The 27,626-nt window shown below is 34.6% G+C and overlaps 1 protein-coding gene across 1 annotated transcript; it reads left to right on the top strand.

Annotated features, from left to right (window-relative positions):
- The first annotated feature begins 13,967 nt into the window (after window positions 1-13,967).
- LOC131146035 (protein DOWNY MILDEW RESISTANCE 6) lies at window positions 13,968-21,055 on the top strand. The gene is made up of 4 exons (XM_058095298.1): window positions 13,968-14,326; window positions 14,429-14,676; window positions 20,034-20,358; window positions 20,473-21,055. Exons 1-4 carry the CDS (start codon window positions 14,129-14,131, stop codon window positions 20,728-20,730), a joined length of 1,029 nt encoding a protein of 342 aa, XP_057951281.1. The 5' UTR covers window positions 13,968-14,128; the 3' UTR covers window positions 20,731-21,055.
- Window positions 21,056-27,626: the final 6,571 nt, after the last annotated feature.

Here is a 27,626-nt window from a genome sequence, read left to right as displayed (position 1 = left end):
TGGCTTGAGAAATACTGGAATATTATAAAATATGTTATATAGTTTTACAGAAGTATGATTATATAGCCTACAGAATTATGAAATACAGCGTATACAGTTTTATATACATAATTATATAGAAATACAACTTTTATGATTATATAGTATATTACAGAATCATGCTTATATAGTATTTTACAGAATTATGATTTCATAGTAAATCTTAGAGAATGATTGTACAGTATTTTACAGAGTGATTATACAGTGTTTTTATTTACCATGATTATACAAAAATATACAAAACCATGATTATACAGAATATAGAACCATGATATATAGAATATAGAATCATGATACACAGAAATACAGATTATACAAAATATAGAGCCATGACATACAATGTAACCACCTGCTATTTAAATGGGTTTTTTTTTATACTATGAAATTTAACATGCTCTCATACCATACTGAATTAAACCCATCCATCAACCTAAGCAGCACGAAGCAGAAATCAAGTAAACATAACCATATATAATTACATATAATACGAGAGTGCTAAGTTGTTTCCCAAAATATACATGTACGTATGTTCCCCAAATACCTTCAACTGGCTAGGGCTATACAAATTACTCCAAAAACATACTCACTATCTACTGACAGGGCAGTACTACAGCCCCTCTATCCACGAGTCTGATCTGCTTGCCTACCTTGGTCACCTGAAAAAATGTTAAAGTAATTGGGATGAGCCAACGCTCAATAAGACGAAATATGCTATTGCTAGTATATGGCAAATGAGTTACCATATTATGAAAATCTATCACTATATATAGTCATGTATCACTGAATCTGTAAAGTACAATACCAGTAATATAAATCTTCATCCTTTATCTGTTGCTTAACATTTTTGTACTTTAGGTTTCTACTCAAAATACTACTAATATACATATATATATATTCTGTTTCCGTAAAACTGTATAAACATACTAATAACTGTAAATTTCCCTACGGATAACTGTGTATCAATTTAACCCCTCATGATAGGGTTGTGCGTCTCGTAGGCGGGATTTACTTTGGCTGGCCAACCAAGAATAAATCACTATACTTTATAGTCTGATCAGCCCTCCACAACCCATATCTGATGGGGAGCCTGTCCACTCGTGGGCTCTATGCGATCGACCTTTATACCACGTATTATCTGAATAGATGGTTGCACTCTATAAACTGTATGTAGCTACGGTACCGTGCACTGTAAACTGTATGGTTCAACAGGGTCTGATACTATATAATACATCACTATATACAACTATCTGTTTTACCATAATCCTGTAATAACTGTATAAACCATGACGTTGTAGCAAACTGTATCTATATCAACTGTGTTTCTATAATTAACTGTAAAGTTGTATGTCATGGTACTATAAAACTGTATAATCATGGTATTTCTGTAATTGCTGTAAAATATATTTACTATCTATATATTCTATAAAACACATTTCTGAAAAATACTGTAAAACATGTTTTTGTACTATATCTATATTCTTAATCCATATAGTAATTTTAAAACATATTGATCACATTTGATAAACTGTATAAATTTCTACTGTAAATAATACTCTGGTGGAACATTTATAATTTTATACTGAAAACATACTCAAATAACCTAGCATAGCATATTTCCTTACCTGTTTCCTGCTAAAAATCCCCCACTATTACGGACCCAACACCCGCAGGGTTCTCCACTCAACACCCTAAAAACCCACATTTTCCATAACAGAATATCAATATTTTTTGGCCTACATCGTTTCCTACAACAGCCAGAAGGCCAAAAACTGAATAAGAGACCTTACCCTAGATTTAAGATGAATTTCAACTTCGTTCCACCGACAATCCGCTCCTGCAGACTTGCAGAGAACTCAGCCAGGAGTGTCGCGGTGGCCTCAGATCATCAATCCGGCGACTGACGGGGCCAAAATCGAAGAAAGAAAAAGGAGGAGCCTAGAGGAGAGAGAGAGAGAGAGGGTTTCCGCTGAAATTTCTATGTAAAAATCCAAGTTAAACACTATTTATACTGCGGCCTTCGTCAACGAGCCACGTCATCTCGCCGACGAGTCCTTTAGTAATTTTTCGTCGACGAACCTTACTTCCTTGTCGACGAATTTCAGATGGCCTAAAACCCTTCTCGGTATTTTCTCGTCGACGAAGCTGGCCCTCGTTGACGAGGTCCTATTGTATCCTCGTCGACGAATCCCTTATTAAAATACTATTATTTTTCGGGTCGTTACATACAAAATATAGAATTACAGTTACAGAATTATAGAATATACAGATATACAATTATTATAGCGTCATGACTATACTGTTTATACAGGATCATGATTAATACAGAAATACAGAATCATGGTAAAACAGCTAGATTTATATAGAAATATTATTATACAGTATCAGACCCCGATGGAGTACAATAGTTTATAGAGCACAGTACCGTTGCTTTACAGTATAGACAGTGCAACCATACTTCTCAAATAGAGTATGGTACAGCCGATTGTGCCCTCAGGTGGAGTTGTGAGCTCCCTGGTGTCCGGACCAGGTGGAGCGAGCCTTCGTGCTATAGGCATCCAGATATGCATAAAGTTAGGCTAGCACTAGAGGGCCAACTAGTATTTAACCCCGCCTTCAGGCCGCACAACCCGGTTATGAGGGGGTAAGTCATGACATATAGCCATCCAGAGGGAAGTTTACAGATATATATATATATATATATATATATATATATATAGCTATGTATAGTACACATAGAAAGCAAAGATTACGTATTATATATAGAAGTACTTTTGAATAGAAAACTCAGAAATTTCCTTATTCTATATGATATAAGCATGTGTTATTATACAGATGTTTTCTTGATATATATATCGTATACATCATTAATTAAATGATATATTGCCAACTAACTCATATGTCATACATTGGTGATAACATGTTTCTCCTTACTAAGAGGTGTGTCACACCAAAATTATTAAACATTTCAAGTAATTTAGAGAGACGAGCAGGGCCGACTCAGAGGTAGAGTTGGTGTAGAGTCAGTGTGTAGTAATCCTAAAAACAAAAATTTTTAAAAAAATTAAAATTAAAAAAAATAATTAAATTAAAATTTTTTAAAAATAAAAAAATAATTAAATAAATAATAATAATTATTAATTAAATAATATAATATAATAATAATAAATAATATTATAATAAAACATTATATATATTATCCCTGAAGGATCTTGAAGGATAAAAAATCCTTTAGGAATTTTTTTTTTTTTTTTTCGGTTTCTTCTTTCTCTCTACGAACAGAGAGCTTCACGTAGCTCCTCGTTCTCTCTCTCCCACTCTCCTCCATCTTGTTTCCATTATTCGGCCAATCAAAAATCCAAAAATATCGTTGGGCTCTACTTGCCGCCACCGACATTTCTACTGGAGCGGATCTGTCGTGGGAACGGCGTAGGCATATCTCCTGGGGTAAGGCCAAATCTCAAACTTACCTCAATTTCTCTTAAACTATTAGCCCCATTAACGAACGAAAATTGTTAGGAGACTCGTGGGGAGATTCTCTACAATCTAGTCGGAGCGGGTTTTCGAATTGGAGTTCCGGGGTACCAATCCTAAATCGGTGGTAAGTTTGATAATTTAGGCTTTTATTAGGCTATTTAGGGTATTCAAAACTTAGGTAAATTTTAGGAAAAGTTACTCTACGAGTTATAACGAATAATATGGTGAAATTTGAATTTCAGGGTTCAGGGGTTTTTGAGCACTTGGGGCGCAGGCCGGGGTGTTATTGGGCCTTTTAGGAATCAGGTGAGGGGATTAAGTTAAGTCAGTAATTTTATGAAATTTGAATCAATTTAATTGTTATGTTTATACAAATATATTTATTTATTATTTATTCATTTGAGAAGTTAAAGGCTATTTTGAAAACCAACCATTCGAAATGGATTTTACAAACTTAGGATATATGGTATGGTATTTTTGAATAAAATGAATGGTGAAAAGTTTGTTCATTTATATGGATATGTTAAATGTGAAAAATTTTGTGGCAGCTGACTTAATTTGTATGGATTATTATATATCTGGATTTGAGATTTTAAAATACTGAATTGTTTGTGAAATACTGGAAATGCTTGTGAAAATACTGGAACTGTTTTTGAAATGCAAGAATTTGAATTAACGGCCAATGGTCAGGTGTTATTTGATTGGCCAAAGGCCAGGATTATTATTTGATGGTCGAGGACCGAGTTTTAATTGGTGGCTATACCGGATTGTATTTTGTGGCCGAAGGGCTAGGTGTTTGGAATAACAGAAAATATATATGAATTAATGTTTTAAATGGTGATTTCTATTATCTAAATTGCATGATATGCTTTACGAACCCTGGGGACCAGTGTATTGTGGGCATGGTACCGTTGCTAGTTAGACCATGTGCACCCACACTGTCTGGATAAAAGTGCAGGGGGTCCAGCCGACTGCCTGCATGAAGTTGAAGTAAGGGCGTCAGACCTGCAACTTTGCTGTGGATGCCTGCAGATGTGTTTGCAAAGGATGTTATTTTTGACTTTGTTTAGGCTGATCACCCCGACTTAGTCCAACCTTCGGGCCGTACAACCCGTGCCATGGGGATATAAATGACGTGTTTGTCATAGGGAGTGTCTTATATGCATATCTGTTAATTTATGTGAATACGGTTAATTAATAGGATAACTTCGAGGGCTTGATGAGAAAGGTGAGTGCTTTAGTAGCAGTAATGGTACTAGAGCAGAGGGAAACTACTTGTATGGGCGGGTAATCTTCCCTATCCTCGGCTAATTGTGTGTGTGAGTGTAAATTAAGAATGTTTTCATAAATGTGTTTATCTATTTAGCTTATTGGTTATTTCTATACACTAAATGCATGCTGGCCACACACTGACATTAACTTAGTCTTTCCCTTACTGAACTGTGCCTCACCCCTACTTTACAAACTATTTTTTTTTTTAGGAAATCCTAGAGATTGGGTCTAGCGGGCTAGAGGAGCCGGGCTAGAGGTGTTATTTTATGTAGGTAGTGTGTAGACAGAGATTTTATTTTGTTTAGTTTTATGGGATGTAATTATGTGAAAATGGATATATTTGTGTATAAAGATAGTTAGAACTCTAGTAATGTAATTTGAGGATTTTATATTTTATTTTTGCGTATGTGTATTTATATTTGATGAATACAGTATCAGGTATACTGACGTCACTAAAGTAGCACTCCGGGCCCACGTGGCGGATCGGGGTCATTACAGGTGGTATCAGAGCCTAGGTTTGCTAGGTTCTGCAGACTTTGAGGATTGATAATTACCAGAGTATAGGTTGAGATAAGATAGGGATAGGAGTGGGTAGGTTAAGATAGGTTTTAGTATGGAAGCTTGGAGGCAGAAATCTATTGACGGAATTATGTGATTTTCTGAATCAGTCGCGAGTTTCAGAAAACCACGGCAAATCCATCGATTGTTTCGTTTCTAAGTTGAGGGACTTCAACTCGGGAAATTTAGGTTGGAATGTCGGGATGATTGGGTATGTTTGTGAAGTTAATGTTGGGATGGAGATTTTTACCTTAAGGGTTTGTGATAGAATTGGAATATGAATTATTCAATTAGAACCTATATATTATATCAATTCCATTATTCCATATTTGTATTAATTATGTTAAGGGTGAAATTTTTTAGTTGGGTTATATCCTATTTACATACTGTCAGATAGTGTTATTGTATTATTTGATTTAGGTGCAACCCACTCATTTGTGTCTCAGGGATTTATTAAACTATGTGGGTTAGAGGCTCAATTGTTAGAGACTAAGTTAGGAGTGGGCACACCAACAGGGTTAGTGTTAATATGTAGCAAGGTGATCAGAGATTATTTAGTAGAGATTCAGGGGAAAGTGTTGCCTGCTAGTTTGATAGTCCTTGATATGCATGGTTTTGACATTATTCTAGGCATGGACTAGCTAGCATCCAGCTATGTGAGCATTGATTGCCGCAGGAAGGAGGTGGTATTTAGACCTCCTGGGGAGCTGGAGTTTGTATTTGTTGAGTCATGTGTGCGTTCAGCGCCACGGATCCTTTCGGCTATCCAGACAAAGAGGTTACTTTTGGGGGGATGCCAGGGTTACCTTGCAATGGTGAAGGAAGTGCCGAAGGAGGAACTCAAGTTGGAAGATATCCCAATGATAAGAGAGTTCTCTGATGTTTTTCCAGAGGATTTACCGAGGTTGCCTCCTGATTGTGAGGTGGAATTTGCAATTGATCTAATCCCAGGGACAACACCAATCTCCAAAGCCCCATACAGAATGACTCCAGTTGAACTAAAGGAGTTAAAGGAGCAACTACAGGAGCTTCTAGATAGTTAGTTTATCAGACCGAGTGTATCACCCTAGGGTGCACCGGTGTTGTTTGTGAAGAAGAAGGATGGGTCGATGAGGATATGCATCGACTACCAGGAGATTAATAAAGTAACAATGAAGAACAAGTATCCATTACTCTAAATTGATGACATGTTTGATCAGCTTCAAGGTATGAAGGTTTTCTCCAAAATCGATCTGCGATCTGGATATCATCAGGTGAAGATTAGATCAAATGATGTACTGAAAACTGCTTTTCGAACTCGGTACGACCATTATGAGTTCCTGGTTATGCTGTTCGGGTTGACGAATGCTCCAGCGGTATTTATGGATCTGATGAACAGAGTATTCCATGAGTACTTAGACCAGTTTGTTATTGTGTTCATAGATGATATTTTGTTTATTCGAGGAGCCCTGGGGAGCATGAAGCTCATCTGAGACTAGTACTTTAGGTGCTCAAGGAAAAGAAGTTATTTGCTAAACTTAAGAAATGTGAATTCTGGCTAGAGCAGGTTGCATTTCTGGGTCATGTGGTAAGGAAGGGATTTCAGTGGATCCGATCAAAGTAGAGGCTGTAGTTGATTGGGCAAGGTTGAAGAACGTGCAGGAAGTCAGAAGTTTTTTAGGTTTTGCCGGATACTACCGCCGATTTGTCGAGGGGTTCTCCAAATTATCAGGGTCCTTGACACGATTCATGAGAAAGAATGTGAAGTTTGACTGGACCAATGAATGTGAGCAGAGCTTCCAGGAATTGAAGCAGCATCTAGTCACTACCCTAGTGTTGACCCTTCCATCAGGTGAGGGTGGATTTGTAATTTACAGTGACGCATCGCAGAAGGGACTTGGTTGTGTTCTAATGCAGTAGAGGAAATTCATTGCGTATGCATCGCACCAGTTGAAAGAGTATTAAAAGAACTATTCTACACATGACTTGGAGCTGGCAGCAGTTGTGTTTACATTGAAGATCTGGCAACACTACATTTATGGTGTAAGGTGCGAGATCTTTACTGACCATAAGAGTCTCAAGTATTTCTTCACCCAGAAGGAGTTGAATATGAGGTAGCGCAGATGGCTCGAGTTGGTAAAGGATTACGATTGCTCCATTAGCTATCACCCAGAAAAGGTGAACGTGGTAGCCGATGCATTAAGCCGAAAATCTGGGGGTACGTCAGCCTCAAAAGTTATGGCTTCTCATCATATCGTGATGGACCTAGAGAGGTTGGGTGTAGAATTGGTATAAGGGAATCATCAGACATTCATTTCTAGTTTGGTGGTTCAACCGACTTTACGGGAGAGAATCAGAACAGCTCAGTTGAAAGACGCAGAGTTGATGGAGATAGTAGAGAAGATACAGGATGAGCAACACATAGACTTTAATGTTGCTAAGGATGGAGTTCTCAGATTTCACACTCAATTGTGTGTGCCAAATGACACAGAGATAAAGAGGATGATTCTGGGGGAAGCTCACCGCTCTCTCTATACTGTTCACCTAGGTAGCACAAAGATGTATAGAGACTTGCGAGAATCGTTCTAGTGGAGTAACATAAAGAGGAAAATTGCTAAATTTGTGGGTCGGTATTTGACATGTCAATAGGTGAAGGCAGAGCACTAGAGGCCAGCGAAACCACTTCAACCACTGGACATCCCTACGTGGACGTGGGAGCATATCTCGATGGACTTTGTATCCGGATTGCCTTCAGCGATGCATGGGCAAAATGCCATATGGGTAGTGGTTGACAGATTGATGAAGACTGCCCATTTCATTCTGGTTAGAACCAATTACTCCATCGATAAGCTGGAAGAACTCTATGTTCAAGAGATAGTCAGAATACATGGTGTGCCCGTGTCTATCGTTTCAGATCGGAACCGTGGTTCACCTCCCATTTCTGGAAGAGTCTACAGGGAGCGTTGGGTTCTTAACTCACTTTTAGTACTGTATTTCACCCTCAAACGGATGGACAGTCCGAACGAACCATTCAGATTCTCGAGGATATGCTACGGGCATGTGTGTTAGATTTTGGGGGTAGTTGGATCATATATTTGCCGTTGGTTGAGTTTGCATACAATAAAAGTTACTAGGCCAGCATTGGAATGGCATCATATGAGGCTTTATATGGTCATTGGTGTTGATCTCCGTTGTATTGGGATGACGTAGGCGAGCGACAGATTTTGGGACCAGAACTTGTTTAGCAAGCCTCTGCAAAGGTCAAAGTTATCAGGGAAAGGATCAAGGCAGTCCAGAGTCAACAGAAGAGTTATGCGGATACTCGTTGATGGGAGATAGAATTCGAAGTAGGTGATATGATATTTTTGAGGATTGCTCCGATGAAAGGGGTGATGAGGTATGGAAAGAAGGGCTAGCTGAGCCCTAGATACATTGGACCGTTCGAGATTTTGGAGAGGATTGGTTTGACGGCGTACAGGATAGAACTACCCTAAGCGCTGTCCAGGATACATGACGTGTTCGACGTGTCCATGTTGAGGAGGTATGTTCCAAACCCCTCACATGTGATCAGTTATGAATCATTGGAGATCGGGGATACTATAGCATAAGAGGAGGTACCAATTCAGATTTTGGATCGGAAAATACTGGAACTACATACTAAGGATATACCATTAGTGAAAGTGTTGTGGCGAAATCATACAATTGAGGAGGCATCTTGAGAGTTAGAAACAGAAATATGCTAGAAGTACACATAGTTGTTCAGCGAAAGCTAGTGCCAAACGGGTAAGGGTATAGTTGTATGTAGAGGGATTAGAGTAGGTTGGGTAGTTAGTTGTTGGTGGTTTTAATTATGGATAGTTTTTGGGAAAATTTGTTATCGTTATTGTAATTTCCTAAAAGCAGTATTGTAACCACGGTATTCCTCCGCCATAAGTGAAGGTAGTTAATAAATGTGGGACGGGGCCGCTATGTAGGTGGTTACCGACTTTTCTGCAGACAGGGGTAGTGAGTTAAGAATGTGATTGATAATAGTTAACAAATTTCGAGGATGAAATTTTTATAAGGAGGGGAGAATGTAGTAATCCTAAAAAAAAATTAAAAAAATTAAAATTAAAAAAATAAATTAATTAAAATTTTTTTAAAAATAAAAATTAACAATTAATTAATTAATTATTAATTAAATAATATAATAATATTATTATTATTATAATATTATAATAAAACATTATATATATATATATATATATATATATATATAATCCCTGAAGGATCCCGAAGGATCAAAAATCCTTCAGGAACTTTTTTTTTTTTTTTCTTCTTCTTTCTCTCTGCGAACAGAGAGCTTCACGCAGCTCCTTGTTCTCTCTCCCACTCTCCTCCATCTTATTTTCGTTATTCTGCCAATCAAAAATCCGAAAATATCGTTGGGCTCTACTCGCCGCCACCGACATTTCTACTGGAGCGGATCTGTCGTGGGAACGGCGTAGGCATATCTCCTGGGGTAAGGCCAAATCTCAAACTTACCTCAATTTCTCTTAAACTGTTAGCCCCATTAACAAACGAAAATTGTTAGGAGACTCGTGGGGAGATTCTCTACAATCTAGTCGAAGTGGGTTTTCGAATTGGAGTTCCGGGGTACCAATTATAAATCGGGGGTAAGTTTGATAATTTAGGCTTTTATTAGGCTATTTAGGGTATTCAAAACTTAGATAAATTTTAGGAAAAGTTACTCTACGAGTTATGATGAATAATATGGTGAAATTTGAATTTTAGGGTTTAAGGGTTTTTGAACACCTAGGGCGTAGGCCGGGGTGTTATTATGTTTTTTTAGGAATCAGGTGAGGGGATTAAGTTAAGTCAGTAATTTTATGAAATTTGAGTCAATTTAATTGTTATGTTTATACAAATATATTTATTTATTCATTTGGGAATTTAAAGGCTATTTTGAAAACCAACCATTCGAAATGGATTTTACAAACCTAGGATATATGGTATGGTATTTTTGAATAAAATAAATGGTGAAAAGTTTGTTTATTTATATGGATATGTTAAAATGTGGAAAATTGTGTGGTAGCTGACTTAATTTGTATGGATTATTGTATATCTAGATTTGAGATTTTAAAATACTGAATTGTTTGTGAAATACTGGAAATGCTTGTGAAAATACTGGAACTATTTTTAAAATGTAGGAATTTGAACTGACGGCCAATGGCTGGGTGTTATGATTAGCCAAGGGCCGGGATTATTATTTGACGGTCGAGGACCGAGTTTTAATTGGTGGCTATAAGTCGAATTGTATTTTGTGGCGGGAGGGCCAAGTGTTTGGAATAATAGGAAATATATATGAATTAATGTTTTAAATGGTGATTTCTATTATGCACCCACACTGTCTGGATAGAAGTGTAGGGGTTCTAGTCGATTGCCTGCGTGAGGTTGAAGTAAGGGAGTCGGACCTGCAACTTTGCTGTGGATGCCTGCAGATGTGTTTGTAGAGGATGTTATTTTTGACTTTGTTTGGGCTGATCACCCCGGCTTAGTCCAGCCTTCGGGCCGCACAACCTATGCCACGGGGATGTAAATGGCGTGTTTGTCACAGGAAGTGTCTTATATGCATATCAGTTAATTTATGTGAATACGATTAATTAATAAGATAACTTCGAGGGCTTACTGAAAAAGGTGAGTGCCCCAGTAGCAGTAATGGTATTAGAGCAGATGGAAGCTACTTGTATTGGCGGGTAATCTTCCCTATCCTCAGCTAATTGCGTGTGTGAGTGTAAATTAAGAATGTTTTCATAAATGTGTTTATCTATTTAGTGAATTGGTTATTTTCTGTACACTAAATGCATGCTGGCCACACACTGACATTAACTTAGTCTTTCCCTTACTGATTTGTGCCTCACCCCTACTTTACAAACTGTTTTTTTTTTTTTTTTCAGGAAATCCTAGATATCGGGTCTAGCGGGCTAGAGGAGCCGGGTTAAAGGTGTAAATTTATGTAGGTAGTGTGTAGATAGAGATTTTATTTTGTTTAGTTTTATGGGATGTAATTATGTGAAAATGGGTATATTTGTGTATAAAGATAGTTCGAACTCCGATAATGTAATTTAAGGATTTTATATTTTATTTCCGCTGCGTATGTGTATTTTATATTTGATGAATACAGTATCAGGTATACTGACGTCACTAAAGTAACACTCCGGGCCCACGTGGCAGGTCGGGGTCATTACACAGCGTAGTCTTTTGGGTGAGTTTTGGGCTGGTTTGTGGAGCCCACAGTGTTTTGCAACTTTTTGGGAAATGTTATGCATATGTGGGTATATGTACATCTAGGTATATGGTACTCTAGTATTGTACTTTGGTATATGTTGGATGTGTAGTACTTCTACTGCTTAGGAGTTATATGAAATGCACAGGATACCATGGTCCCACTTCGGGCCGTGATAACATCAGTTATGTTCATGTAAGGTTTCAGAGCCCATATATTAATATAGAAAAGGAAAAAAAATGGATGGAAATTTTAGGTCGTTACACAATAATACTGATGGTGATCTTCTCTCCGATCTAAGGTGGTTTCGGTGACTCGTTGGACGTTTGATATATCTCACCATCACCTATCCCAACATTGCATTTACAGTCAACATTCTCAGTCAATTTATGCACTAGCCCAGACAACCACATTATGATGCTACTATATGCGTTCTTCGATACATTAAGGCATCTCCAGGTCAGGGCTTATTTTTTCAAACTACCAACACTCTTCAAGTCTCCGTCTATTTTGATTCGGATTGGGCTAGTTGTCCCCTCACTTGTTGCTCCACCACTGGTTTTTCATTCAACTGGGCACTAGTCCAATTTCCTGACGCACTAAGAAACGACCTACAGTGTCTCGCTCCTCCGTCAAAATTGAGTACCAAGTGCTTGCTTCCACTACTTGTGAACTTACGTGGCTCAAAACTCTTTTAAATGATCTTGGTGTACCGCATTCCAAGCCTATGCTCTTATATTGTGACAACCAAGTAGCTTTTCACATTGCCTAGAATCCTATTTTTCACGAACGTACAAAACATATAGAAATTGATTGTCATATTGTTCGTGAAAAGTTACGAGCTAACCTCTTCTTCACTAAGCATATTCCTACCTACAGTCAGTTTGCTGATATATTTACCAAAGTTTTGGGTCGTGAACATTTCCTAGACTTATCATGCAAGTTGGGCATTACAGATCTCCATGCTCCAACTTGAGGGGGAGTATTAGAGAAATATCTACACTTTTCATTTTTCATTTATTGTGTAATTATTATAAAGCATATATTTAGGAGTAATTTAGGATATTGTTCCTTGACTCATGTATATAAATACACCTTTGTATTGTTGAATAATGAATATAAAAAAATGCCTTTATTCAAATTTTTAACACATCGGATGTGTATTGGGAAAATCATGGACTTATAAGGAGGATTTGGACTTCAATTAAGTGCGACACCTTTTATAGGACAAACCTATTAGGGTAATGGACCAAAGTGGACAATATCTTATCGTAATTGGGTCCTAAATCGTTACATTTTGTATCAAAACCACCTTGGGAGTATTATCATGTGAGTGGATCCTACACAAAAGTATGAGCCACTTTGATGAGGACGTCAGGGATCAGAAGAGAGAGTCTTTCGTGATCTCACATAAGATGTGTACTAGGGAGATCATGCTAACGAGAACGTCCCAAATCAGATGAGAGAGCCTGTCACAAACTCTCGTCAAACATGTACAAGTGAAATCACACTAACGAGGATGTCGGAGATTAGACGGGAGAGAGAGAGAGAGAGAGAGAGAGAGAGAGAGAGAGAGAGAGTTAAATATATATATATATATATTATATTAATTTAGTTTTTTAAAAAAATTCTGTAAAATTCAATATAAAAAATTATTTTATCTTTGAATATGTTTTGATTGAATGAGCACAGATTCGAATGGATCACTTTTGAGGGGCCCTTTTTGGGATTGGGCGTAAAGTAGGGGGACAAAGGACAAAGGCTTTATTTAATCAAATGAGGGATAATTAAGTCCTGAAGATTTGATTGAAGCCATTTTTCGGGCGTGGGGCAGTTCATTACTCATTACTCATTACTCATCAGGGGACGACCCATAAAAAGCAGTCAACGATTGGGTACTCTGCCGCCTGCCTGGCTGCCTGCCTGGCCTTACCCTTTTTATCGATTCACATTGCTTAATAAATAAAATTTTAATTTTGTATATTATTTATTTTTTAACCATATTGATAAAAATTTTTATTTTTAATGCTATTTTGTATAGAAAAAGTATAGGGTCAAAAATAAATTCTCACTTTATTTTACTTTTTTTATTTTCTTAATTCAATTTTTATACAAATAAAAAAATTTTAAAGTTTTTTATTAAAATTTGTATTGGGTTCAGATAAAAAAAATATAATTTAGAATTATATTAAATTTTGTTTAAATATATTTATATTTAAATTTAAAATATAAAATATATGCGCTTAAATGTATATGCATACACATGTATATATAAATATATATATCTATATATTTCAAATTAAAAATATAATTTTAGATATTTTAATTAAATAAAATAATTTTTATTTTATATATATAGGGGAATTTGATGTGGCATACTATCTATAAAAGGCTCAGTACCCTCCTCAACCCTAATCACTATATCCCAAATAAGAAACTCTCTACCCATCACTTGATTTTTATCTCTCCTCTCCTCTCCTCTCCTCTCCTCTCTCTAGCTTAAGACCAGAACCATCTGATTATATATATATATATATTGGAATGGAGACGAAGGTGCTATCGACGGGGATCCGGTACTCAAACCTGCCGGAAAGTTACGTGAGGCCGGAATCGGAGAGACCCAGGCTGTCGGAAGTCGCCCAGTGCGAGAACGTCCCCCTCATCGATTTGGGTTCTAAGGACAGATCCCAAATCATCCGTCAAATCCGCCATGCCTGCCGCGACTATGGCTTTTTCCAGGTCGACTGTGCTACTCATTAATTTATATATATTGTTATTAATTAATTTTTTAACGTGGAATTGATGATGTATAGAGGTTGTTATGGGGGGTGGGCTATATAGGTGATAAATCACGGGGTGTCGAGGGAAGCGATGGAGGGAATGATGGGGGTGGCGGAGGAGTTCTTCGGGCTGCCGGTGGAGGAGAAGATGAAGCTCTACTCCGACGACCCGTCAAAGACGGTGAGACTCTCCACCAGTTTCAACATCAAGAAGGAAAAGGTTCACAACTGGCGAGACTATCTCCGGCTCCATTGCTACCCTCTCGACCTCTACCTCCCCCAATGGCCTTCTTCTCCTCCTTCCTTCAAGTAAGCATTCTCTCTCTCTCTCTCTCTCTCTCTCTCTTATTAATAGAGTTTGGTTCGCTACTTTTTCGTTTGAAAGAAAGCCATAGAATATTGGCACATTAAGAACGTACACCATTTCTTCGGCAGGTGCACATTAATAGTAACAACGCTAATGTTACCCACTCAATTTTAGAACTTAAGTACATGTGACATGTACCTATGGCATAACATATATATGTATGGCTAGCTTCTTATCCATTCTTACCTCATCCAATGACATTAAAATTCTTCTGTTTTTTTATATAGTTAACTAACTATAAATATCAACATATAATGATATGCACAACTGAGAAAGAGCTATCAAGATGGGAAAAAAAAAATCAAAAGAAAATCCTTTGAAAGGCTCATGACCAATGGCTCCTATTGATATAAGATCCAACTAAAATATATTAATTATAAAATGTAGAATTTAAGCTTTGTCAAAAAAATGTATAATTGTCTTTTAAAATTTTGTTAAAAATTTCTTTAGACACGACAAAAGACATCAAATCTCTTTTTATTTGACAAACTAATAAGTAAGGTGGCCAAAATTTTGAAACAAATAATAGTAAAAAGAGCAAAGCAAAAATAAAATATGGCATGCTAGATTACCACTTTACCTAAAAGTTTAAGTAGTTAGGTTGTGGGCCAACAATGTATATCAAGTTTTAACACTCTCTCGCACGTGCAGGCCGATAGTACGGGGAGAGATAAACACATGATATATAGCACCCATAATAAAGAATGCAATATTTTTTTTAAAAAAATTTGCGAGCAACAAGACTAAAACCTAGGACCTCGTGGTAACCAGTTATGATACCATATTAGATTACCACTTTACTTAAAAGTTTAAGTTAGAGAGCTCATCCTCAAAACCTAGGTGTTAAGGAAAGAGAGTTAAGAGGATCTTATACTGGTTTTGGAACTGCACACAGAAACGATGTGGGATTGGACGGATATTAATACTCCCCCTTGAGCCCATGGGGGGAAATGAGGCGAGGAGAAGTCTAGCCCATGAAGGAGCTAAGCAGCCTAAGGTCCAGCTCTGATATCATGCTAGAGAGCTCATTCTCAAAGCCTAAGTGTTAAGGAAAGAGAGTTAAAAGGATCTTATACTGACTTTGAAACTGCTCACAGAGACGATGTAAGATTGGACAGACATTAATATGGTGCCAGGATGATGAAGTCTATATATATATTAAAGATGTACGTAGAGAGTATTGATTAATGAATTAATATTTGCGGATATAGTCGTGACTTTTCCATGCAGTTCCCATATATGTTATTATTAATAATTTCTATTGTAAGAATTTTTTTTTAGTAAAAACACTAAAAATATGAATAAGAAATGTTAAAACTTGATATACATTATTGACTCACAACTTAACAATATAAGTTTTTAGGTAAAGTCATAATTTAACATAATATCATAGTCGGTTTCAGGAGGACCTAAGTTCTAATTTTGATGTCAGTCTGCATTTATTCTACAGTATTTAAAAAAATTATTGCTCCTATAATATATAGATGTTATTTATCGTGTGTTTGTTGTGCATGTGTAGAGGGTATTAAAATTTAATATACATTGTTAGTCCATAACCTAATAATTTAAATTTTTAGGTAAATTGATAATTTAAAATGAAATATTAAAGAAAAAAAACCTTATTCATGTCAAACTATTGTTATTATTAAATGATCTTGCCTTTGGAACATTGGACCCATGGCAAAAATGTGCAAAATTATAATCGTTCGTAATTTTGGATCTTTTTGGCAATTGGACCACCATCATGTCGCCTCGTCTTGCTTACGTCACTCTTCCACGTTTTTTGATTGATTTAATCAACTATCACATATGTACCGAATTTTCAAAAAATACATCTACGAATCACATATGCGGTTCGTAAATATTACATATTAATGTAATTTCATGTCGTCCTTTATATTAGCACATCAGTATAATCTTTAAAAAAATGTGCATAAAAAATTGGTAAAGGTGAGGTGGCCAAATAAAAATGAGAAATGGAGGGATGAGATTCCGGAAGGTTGACGTCATGCGCTAAATGCGTGTTGATGTAAGCAATGATTGAGATTTGGGGATCCATCCACGTGCCCATGGCCCCACTATTTCCATTTAATTTTTTTTTTGAAAAAATTAGCCAAAGGGCACGCGCTACGCGCGGGTGTGTGTGTGTGTGTGTGAGAGAGAGAGAGAGAGAGTTCCACCACTTTCAATTTTTAAAAAATTATAAAAAATTAAATAATATTAGGATATTTTGAGATAGTTTGGAGGTGTTTTAAAATAATTATGAGTAGTTATAAGAACAAATTTGACATAATTATAAGTATATTTTAGGATAATTGTACGTAATTAAAAGAATATTTTGAACTAATCATTAGTAGTTATAAAAATAAATTTGATATTTTTAAAAATGACACTAAAGGAAGAATTTTCTTTATAGTATTTTTGATAAAATACATTAATTAACCTCTCCTAAGTTTGACAAAGATGCACTGATCTTTGGTAAGATTTTAAGAATTTTAAGGATTTTCTCTAAAATTTTCAAAAAGATGTAAAACTCTTCTTGTATGTTGCAAAAAGATAATTCTTTGAAGGGGAGATTTGTGCTATTTTGATAAATTTTAGCGGAGGTGTGACATTTTGAAAATCTTAGAGGAGGTTAATGAAATTTTTTTAATTTAAGAAAAAATCCTTATTATCTAGTAATTTTCTTTACAAAAATTATCTTTTATCCAAATCTCAAGAAAAATGAATATTTTTTTGCTCTATGTAATTTTTAATAAAAATAAATAAATATTTAATCAGTGAATGAGAGGGGCATTGGCCAATGTAAGGACATCCACTGGCCAATATTAATTGGTCACCCAAAGTTGTTGCTGCGTTTTGGACTTTGGTGGTGGTGGGGGCCTTTGCAATTTTCTACTTCTAATTTTAGTAGCTACCCTTTTCTATTTCATGGGATGTTAACACAAAGGAAACAAAGAGGAAGAAAAAATTTTGGGAGAGTGATAAATTTGAGAAGAAAATTAGGAAGTATTCTTTTTAAAGATATTGTTGATTAATTAAAGAGAAATATGGGAAAAAAAGAAACAATGAAAAGATAAACCAATTTTTTAAGTCAATAAAGTTAATAGAGTAAAGTAGTAATCTAGCTAATAAATTATCATTAGTGGAAATTTTTTTTTTATTTTTTATTGAGATTGAAAATACTTTTGTTTTGAGTCTTTTCACTACTATTGGATAGATTAATTTAGATAAAAGAAAAATATTCTTGCATTCAATCTCATTTATTTTTACTTTATTTTTATTATGCATACTAATAAATTTATAAGAGGTAGTTTGATATCACTGTTAAAAATTAGAGAAATGAAAATTAGAAACGAAGGCAAAAAATCAAAAATAGAAACTAAAAACTGAAAATCAATAACATGTTTGGTTAACATTTACAAAACTAATACAAGTTAAAAGTTTAATTAAAAAATATTTGCTTTCATCTCCATCAACAATTTCAACTTTATGGTTACCATGACTAGGTTTATATGAGATAAAAAACAGAGCTATTTCTTGTCATATGGTCTGAAGCACCAAAATCAACAATCCACGTGTTACAGCTATTTGAAGTAGTAGAGAGAGCATAGAAAGTTTTACCACCCCCTGTGCAGTTACCAGTCTTAGCATGATTTCTAGTAGCTTCATTAGTTCTACAAGCTGCTTGTTGGTAAAAGCTGACTCAATCTCCTCCTGTTGTTGAGCACCTTCAACCATATGTGTTTTACTTACTTTATTGTTCTACTTTCAAATTTACTTTACAATAAAATTTTATGGAACATGACAATTGAAAAAGAGAAAGTATTTTTTAATTGACTTTATTATTTTTTGAAATTTGTGTACATTTTTATCTCAATTATATTTAAATTTATATGATTATTTAATTTTAATTTTAATGTAAAAGTGTATAAAATGAATAATTTAGGTATAAAAAATACTATTTTTAGATATTAAAATTTCTTGTAACAAGTTGTCAAAATAATTGAAAACCAAAAAATTTGATTTTCAGTTTTTTTACAAACAACTAAAAATTAATAACAGAAACAGAAAACTTATAACATAAATAATGTTTTTTTATAATTTATTTTTTCACTATAGAGAAATAGAAACAAAAAATAGGAAATAGTAACGATATCAAATAAGTCATAAGACTTTCACTTTCTTTAATTATATATATATGTATAATCATTTTCTTTTTCTTTCTTTACGTTTTGTTTTGAAATCAAATTTTGACGTCAATAGGCTAACCTATCATCTAAAAGGAATAATTACAACTTTCCTTGAGAAAACTTGAGGAAACTTCAATTCAAAGTAAAAAGGGTTATAACTAGTTATGGCAAACCCATATCTATGGTCAACATGATTACAATCTTAGTTAAAAAAAATATTAAATTTTGAAAATTGAATTAAGTGGCATGTCCATATTTAAAGGATGAACATCTTTCAAGACTCCACTTTCAACCTTGCATATTAGTATAAACGTCAATAATGATTTTGAAATATCTTTCAAGAGTATGTTAATATAGTGTGTGGGAAGTATGATTATTTAACTTTAACCATATTATGAGAAGATAGGGAAGTCCAAAATAATGAACTAAAAATATCATTTAAAGTAAACTATACCAAATAAAAAAAATTAATATTTCTCATAACAAATTAAGGAAGTTACTTTGGAAAAAATTATATTTTTTCTATTTTAATTTCCTTTTGCTATATTTATGCTGCTCTATTGCCAAAACTTTGTAAGTAGAACACTACAATCAGTTGTGATTGTCAGTTTGTCGTAAAGGAGTACTTATTATTTCACCATTTTATTTTTTCGTAAAAGAATAGACCTTTGAAACTTACTAACTTAAAAACGAACTGATTTCAAATCCGAGTTTCAATGTTCAAAATCTAAAGACGGGTCAATTTTTCAAGGGGCAAATACAACATGGGCTAAATTTTAGCTAACAACTGGATGTTAAGGTTATGCAAAAATTATAATTATAGTCGGTGTTCGATAATTAATTACGGTTAATGTTACTAATATTGTTTTGGCTAACAAAAAAAAAAAAGGTACTAAAAGTTTAACACTTTTAAGGCCAACTTAGAATCATAGCTAGCATAAATTTATACAAAAAATTCATTGTAACAACTTTGTGACACATTTTGTTGAAGCCAACACAAATGTTGCAAATTCCAAACTTCCGAGCTGAGGGTAGTTCATTTGCAAGACGCAAAAAAATCTCCAACTCAAAATTTGCTTCATGGAAATTGAACGTGCATGGTACAGGGAAACAGTGGGAAAGTACTGTGAGGAAGTGAGAGAGCTGGGGTTCAGACTGCAGGAAGCCATAGCAGAGAGCTTGGGACTGGAGAAAGACTACATAAAGAAGATGTTGGGAGAGCAGGGACAGCACATGGCCGTCAACTACTACCCACCGTGTCCGGAGCCAGACCTCACCTACGGGTTGCCCGGACACACCGACCCCAACGCCCTTACCATCCTCCTTCAGGACCCCCACGTCGCCGGCCTCCAGGTCTTCAAGGACGCCCAATGGCTCGCCGTCAATCCCCACCCCGACGCCCTCGTCGTCAACATTGGCGATCAGTTACAGGTAATTTTACTTGATTGATCCAACAGTATATACGTACGCAAGATCACTAGTTAGTTGAATTGAATTGGTTGATATATTGTATGTTTAAGTTGTGCTGTGCGTGAGTGAGTGCAGGCGGTGAGTAATGGGAGTTACAAGAGCGTGTGGCACCGAGCGATTGTGAACGCGGACAGGGCGAGGATGTCGGTGGCTTCCTTCCTCTGCCCCTCCGACGCGGCGCTCATCGGCCCCGCCGAGGCCCTCCTCCATGACGGCTCTGCCCCCGTTTACAGGAGCTTCACCTACGCAGAGTATTACAAGAAGTTTTGGAGCAGGAACCTAGACCATGATCACTGCTTGGAGCTTTTCAAGACCACTCCAAGCCGGCCTTAATTGGGTTTGTTTTAATTTGTTGTTGCGAGCGAGCTTTCCTTGGTTAATTTAATTTCTACTGTAATTTAAGCTTAATCGGTTTTCAATTTCTGGCGCTCTGTACAATAATTAATTAATTAGTTGAAGGACTAAAGATGGCAGTACCCTGTCGGTCTCTCCTGTACTGAAACTGAAAATCTAGAACCTCAGAGCAAGTGGACAAGCTGTCTTATTTTATATTGTAGCATGGCAGTTGTATGTTTGTTTTGTTCTATTTGAATTGAGAATTTGTAGAATAGTTGTAATGGAACAGGCAAGTCCTTAATAAATTCTGCTTCACTCAAAATTTGAACTATGACATTTTGATTGTTGAAGTAATTAATAGCATATCTAGTCTAATTTATTGGACTCTTTTTTTCTTTCTTTTTTTCTTTTTTTGTGTTTGTAAGTATGAATTTCAGATTTTGAATTTGAATTTGAAAAGATTTAGATTAATTTTAATATAATTTTGTGTTAGATTTTATCTAAATTCCAAAGGCTATCTAAACATAGGAGGGTTTAAGAATGTCATGGGTGCTTAAATTGAGGTTTTAAAGATTAATTAGAATGCCACTATTTAATTTTAAACAAAAGATGTAACTAAGTGAACCAATTATGTACAATTGGAAGGTATTCAAAAATAACTAGAATATACTTTTTTTTTTAAATCCCCAAATTTATTGATAGCTCTTACTTATGATAGAGGAAAACCGTGATTACAAACATATCACAAGGGATTTACAAATAAACTAAAAAAACTAGTTTAAATATCAAAATCAATACAAGTCTATCAAAATACGTACCAATATCCAACTAAAACAAACTAAACAAGCCGATATGAATTCAAAGCAAACAAACACTAATAAGATAATCAAATAATGACAATTAAAGACGAAGACTTAGAATACTCATTTTACTCATACGAATTAGACCTCTTGAAACCTAAGGGGTAGTCCCAAGAGGGGGGTGAGTTGGGTTATTTAAAATTTCTTAGAGTCTTTTTATGAGTTCTTGACTTTTTATAATTCTTTTAAAAACTTCTTATATTTTTATTGATTAGACAATCCACACAAGCATATACTTCTTCTATTCAATCCACAAACACAACATACACAATCAATTGATTAATTGTTCAAACCAAACAAACACAATACAAGTAATCAATATATGTTTTACAATATTCAGCAACCCTATATATGAATGTGTAAGTCCTGTAGTTTGCATTTGAACTGAAAATTAAAATAACATCCAATTACTATTTTCAATAACTTAGATTTTAAATAAACCCTTAGTTAAAAGAATTTAGGAGTTGATTAACCAACCCCTTTCGGTTTCAGCAATCAATGATAATCAACCCGGTCAATTTTAATCTTAAGTCTATTTAATATCCAAGGTTGTTTGTAAGATTAACACATTCACGCAATTTATATTCTTGCTGAAATTTAAAAAAAATAAGAGAAGAGAGTGAGACGATGTTTTTATGAGGTTCGGCTTGCCCCAGCCTACGTCCTCACCTTAGGTCAATCACCTAAAGATTTCACAATACCTTGTTCCTTCTGGGTGGAACAAAAACATTTATAACAACCAACCTCTTTTTCAGGAAGAGAAACCTCTCCAAGCAACAACCTATGCTTGGTACAACGATTTAAATATACCTTGAACTGTCAAAGATCTAGTAGAAAAGAATGGATATTCGCATATAAAAACACTCTCAAACAAAGAGCGGTTGTACAAGTTAAATCACTAATCGTACTTCAAAACCCAAACTAAATAAAAAATATGAAGCTCAAGGTTTAGAAGTCACCAATGATTCTTTCTTATTGATATAAAGATTTTAGTTGCAAATTAGAACCAAAGCTTTTTAATCAACCAACAATTTCGTAGAGTTTCCCCCAACAAGAGTGTGAGCAAGTATGAGCTTTAGGAGAACTTTTGCGTAGAAAGCATGTATTGGTTGAGCGTTTTTTTTTTCTTTGAGCAAGAGAAGTATTTATAGGCTTCTTAAAGAAAAGTTTCCTCATTTAACATGAAGTATTTAGACAACTTTTCAAAAGATATTAAATCATAAAATCAATTTTGAAAAACTTCTCGTATAGTTTGAAATTTAAAATTTCTTTAAAGTTAGTCGGTTGACTTACTCAACTGGGTCATTTTTGTACTAGTTAGTCGGCTGGACAGGTGGCTGATATCATTTTATCTCTCAAAAAATAATTCTAATAAATTGTCATTCGGCTGACTCAATTATGTTCAAAATAGTCAGTCAATCGGACAAACCAAGGAGTCAATCAGCTGACTGATCCCAGTTAAAAAATGGTCAGTCAGCTGGACAGATGTTTTTCCATCCACTGTGCTTGTTAGTCGGCTGGCCAAACATGGTGTGTTCTAGTCAGTCGGCTAACCAGTCCTCTCTCTTTTTCATTTTTTTTATTTTTAAACTCTTGTTTATTTTGAAAAACTCAAGTACACTCTTTCAAGATCATTTTCAAGGGTTTTAGAAGAAATGGTTTCTAAGTCTTCTTATCCTAAAGATCTTCACATATCAAAATAGTAATGAATTTGAAGTACTTACAAATATTTTTCTAACCATGATCTCCTTAATCACTAAGTCTTGCAACCTCTTGAGATTCAGTCTTTACTTCAAGTCCTGCTTAACCTTTAAACTCTTGGTATCAGGACTTAAAGTAAAGACTGAACCTCAAGAAGCTACAAAACTTAGTGATTAAAGAGATCATGCTTAGAAGAATGTTTGTAAGTACTTCAAATTCATTACTATTTAGATATGTGAAACTCTTTAGGATAAGAAGACTTACAAACCATTTCTTCTAAAACCCTTGAAAATGATTTTGAAAGAGTGATACTTGAGTTTTTCAAAATGAATTAGAGTTTAAAAATAAAAAATAAAAAAGAGAGGACTGGTCAGCCAATTGACCATAGCACACCATGTTTGGCCAGTCGACTAACAAACACAATGAATGGAAAAACATCTGTCTAGCCGACTTGTAACGACCTGTTTAATTTAACATAAATGAAACATAATAAACAAATAATCAACCCGAACCCATGGGTAGTGGGGATACCTGTCAATCGCAGCGGAAACCTAAGATGTATTAAGTAAAAAATCTCAATCATCCAAATATAAAACATAATACCAGGGTTTACTACATCATCAATATGCTGTATTTATATACAACCTCCAGAACATCAAAATAACCCTAGGATCATACAAAAAAAATAATCCTAATCCTAATACAAAACCTTACCCTCCTAGTGGGGTAACTTAGTAAGCTTAGCAGCGGCCACGACCCGCCGATCACTTAGGGTCTCCTGAAAAATTAATTAGGTTTAGGGGTGAGACACTTCTCAGTAAGGGAAAATAAACTAAATACAGCTGTGTGGTAACATGAATATTTAATGCAATTATACATACACAATACATTTCATATATCTGTAAACATTCATCATATTATACTGAACCATCATATATTTTCATATTTATTAATAAAACATAACATTCATAAAACATCTGCTATAACTGATAATACTGAAAACATACTCAAGATGAATAGCTAGTTAATGTCATGTATTACCCCCCATGATGGGTTGTGCAGCCCGAAGGCAGGACCCGACAATGGCTGGCCGACCACTGCCGAGTCAAATATATCTGTAAGTACGATGGGCCCACCGCACCCTGAGCCGAACTGCCAAGTGGATGTCTACGACTACACAATGAAAGTCACACCGATCCATCTTCCACCCCCTTGTGGGGTGATTAGCACAAGTCTGAACATAGATATCTGATCTATATAGCTACGGTACCGAGCTCCTGAACTGAACTGAACTAAACTAACATCCGGATTCTGATAACATATAATACGTGATAATATAACATCTTTCATAATTACGACCTTGTGCCAAACATTTCATAATTACGGCCTCGTGCCGAACATTTCATAATTACGGCCTCGTGCCGAACATTTCATAAATATAGTCTCGTGCTAAACATTTCATAAAAACGCCCTCCTGCCGAACATTTCATACATACCATTTTGAAAATAAATCAATTATCATGTATTTCAAAATCATCATACACTGCATTATTACGTAATTCCTAAAAACATGCTTTGCTCGTAAAATCTTCCATATCATAACACTTTTCATGAAAAATAACATTCATGCCACACAAAGTTGGATAAATCATATATTTCATTCAAAAACCATAATTCTCATACCACAGTAGTATTTTTCCAAACATGCATTTATTCCATAATATTCAAATATCGTACATATTTTTCAAAAAATCAATTTGCTCATACATAATAGTAATTTGCGTGAAAATAACTACTTTAATTTATTCCCTTACCTAACTACTGAGAAAGCCCCTAAAATATCCTGATTTAACACCTGTAGGGTTTCTTGATCAATACCCTAAAAATGAAAATTCCTAGTACTAAACTTCAGTATTTCTACGTGTATATCATTTCCTATAACTACCATAAGATCAAATTTGACTTAAAAAGTCTTACCTCAACTTAGGGATGATTTCCAACTGGTTTTCACTGACGATCCGCTTCGGCAAATTTGGAGAGAACTTCCCTAAGAGCATCGTGGTGGCTTCAAATAGTCAAACTGGCGGAAATTCGACCCGAAATCGAAGAGAGAAGAGAGAGAAACCATAGAAAGAGAGAGAATGAAAGATTGCTTAATGGTGAAGTAAAAATCCGAATTTTTGATATTTATAGAATTAGATTCGTCGATGAGCCACGTCATTCGTCGACGAGTTCTTTAATAATTTCGTCGACGAAACCCACCCCTCGTCAACAAAATTCAAACTACTCAAAACCTCTCTCAGTATCTCCTCGTCGACGAATCTTACCTTCGTCAGCGAGGTCCTTTTATACCCTCGTCGACGAATCCCCTGTATTCGTCGATGAGGCTCTGATAACTTCTCTCGGTTATTCCTTCTTCTTTATTATTTAAATCCCATTTTTATTCGGGTTGTCACACGATTGACCATTTTGGAATTGGGATTAGTCAGCCGATTGACTCCCTGGTCTGTCCAGCCGACTAACTATTTTGAACATAATTGAGTCAGCCGACTAACAATTTGTCAGAATTATTTTTTGAGAGACAGAATGGTGTCAGCCGCCTGTCCAGCCAACTGACTAGTACAAAAATGACCCAATTGAGTGAGTCAGCCAATTGACTTTACGAAAATTTTAAATTTCAAATTATACGGGAAGTTTTAAATTTCAAATTAGTGAGTCAAATAATCTGCCACCTAATTACCTTCTCTAAATTGGTGTTTTATAAAAAAACTGAAGGTCTTGTAGCTCATTCTCTAACAATTCCCAAAAGTCTCATAAGTACCAAAAGATCTGCCAACAATTGCAACAACAATCATTTAATCTTTTTTTCGTTACGGTATCTTATATCTATGGCTTCCCACTGTTTTAGTATTCAATAACTAGTTTTCAACATGCATTATGTATTATGTATGTGTCTTATATTCTTAAATAAATTATTTTTAGCAAATATATCTTTTACATTGTCGTCTATTTACCAATATATCTTTTACATTATCTATCTGTCCTTTTTTTGAAAGTCTGTAATCTAAATATCAGATAGCTAATAAAAAATTATTATGATTCGACATCATATGCAGGTGAATAATAAATAAAATTTTAAAACATAATTGCCCTATAAGTTTAAAGTGGATTATAAATTTATGATTGATAAATTTTATCATACAAGCATGATATGTCTCCTCCCTACTTCGTTTTCTTCTCCTTATCTCTCTCAACCCCTCTTAGATGAACTACAATCACTCATTTATCAATAAAAGTAATAAGATTTATTAGCTTTTTTTTCAAAAAATTAATTAAAAAAGACTACTTAAAAAGTAGAATTAGATCAAGATTTTTTTCTTCAATGCTTATATGGCAAACTAAATAAATTTATCATAAAAAATTATTAAATTAGTGTAAAGAAATGAATAATACAACCAAGAACCAACAATAAACAACTGCAAATTTTAATAAATTTTTAAATTGATAAAACTTAAAATATATTAAAATGTATAAACTTTAAAAACATAACCAAATATCACAAATTCTAATGAAAAGTATTCATATCCTAATCCTTGGTTAAATTTAACTTTTTTTTTTTATCAATATAATAATTCAAGTTTTTTTAAATTGTAATTGAAAAATAATTCACAGGGTTAGAGTGGTTTTTTTTTTTTTTTCAAACCCATCCAGATGCAATTAATTAACAATTGTTTTCAAATTCGCAAGACTTATCGCAACAAACAGAAACTATTTTATTAATTGTTAATTTAATCTTCATCAGCTCATTGCGTACGTTTGCTTGCTTCATTTATGTAAAGAGAAAAGTAATTAAAAGTGTAATAAGGAACATCAATATTAGAAATACTTTTGCTACTTTATCTGTAAATAATTTTGATCCTGCCATTAGTTTCAAGAGGGATAATTAAGAACATTAAAAGTGAATAAAAAAATATAAAAAATATATATATATTTTTTATTCCTATTTTGATTGGTTGTTGGTGTTATTTTTGGAAGACCTTTAATGTCTTTTTTATAAAATAATCTCTCAATGCTTGTTATATAATCATAGTATTCGATCCGTCAAAACTGAGGATATATCAATAAATAATTAGAGGTGTCGCTTCCTTTAGTTAAAAAAAAAAATACTATTTTTATAAGCACCAACTTTTGTAAACTTTCTTTCAAGTTTAAATTTTTAAAACAAGTTTATCTAACAAAATTATAAAGAAGGAAATTATCAACGTAAATATTTAATAATTAATGCATTGGAAATCTCCGAGAGATTTGAATTGGTAAATTTAGATATAAAAA

The sequence above is a fragment of the Malania oleifera genome, chromosome 13 (genome assembly GCF_029873635.1).
Source record: "Malania oleifera isolate guangnan ecotype guangnan chromosome 13, ASM2987363v1, whole genome shotgun sequence".
In the NCBI taxonomy this organism is placed as follows: domain Eukaryota; kingdom Viridiplantae; phylum Streptophyta; class Magnoliopsida; order Santalales; family Ximeniaceae; genus Malania; species Malania oleifera.
Note: the sequence above shows the minus strand (reverse complement) of the source record. Positions and strands in the feature narration are given on the sequence as shown.

Bases quoted from the DNA above. Each gene is read 5' to 3' on its own strand.
- LOC131146035 (XM_058095298.1), top strand. From the start codon at position 14,129: ATGGAGACGAAGGTGCTATCGACGGGGATCCGGTACTCAAACCTGCCG. The intron at 14,327-14,428 runs GTCGACTGTGCT...TGGGCTATATAG, and splicing joins GCGACTATGGCTTTTTCCAG to GTGATAAATCACGGGGTGTC. The intron at 14,677-20,033 runs GTAAGCATTCTC...TGCATGGTACAG, and splicing joins TCTTCTCCTCCTTCCTTCAA to GGAAACAGTGGGAAAGTACT.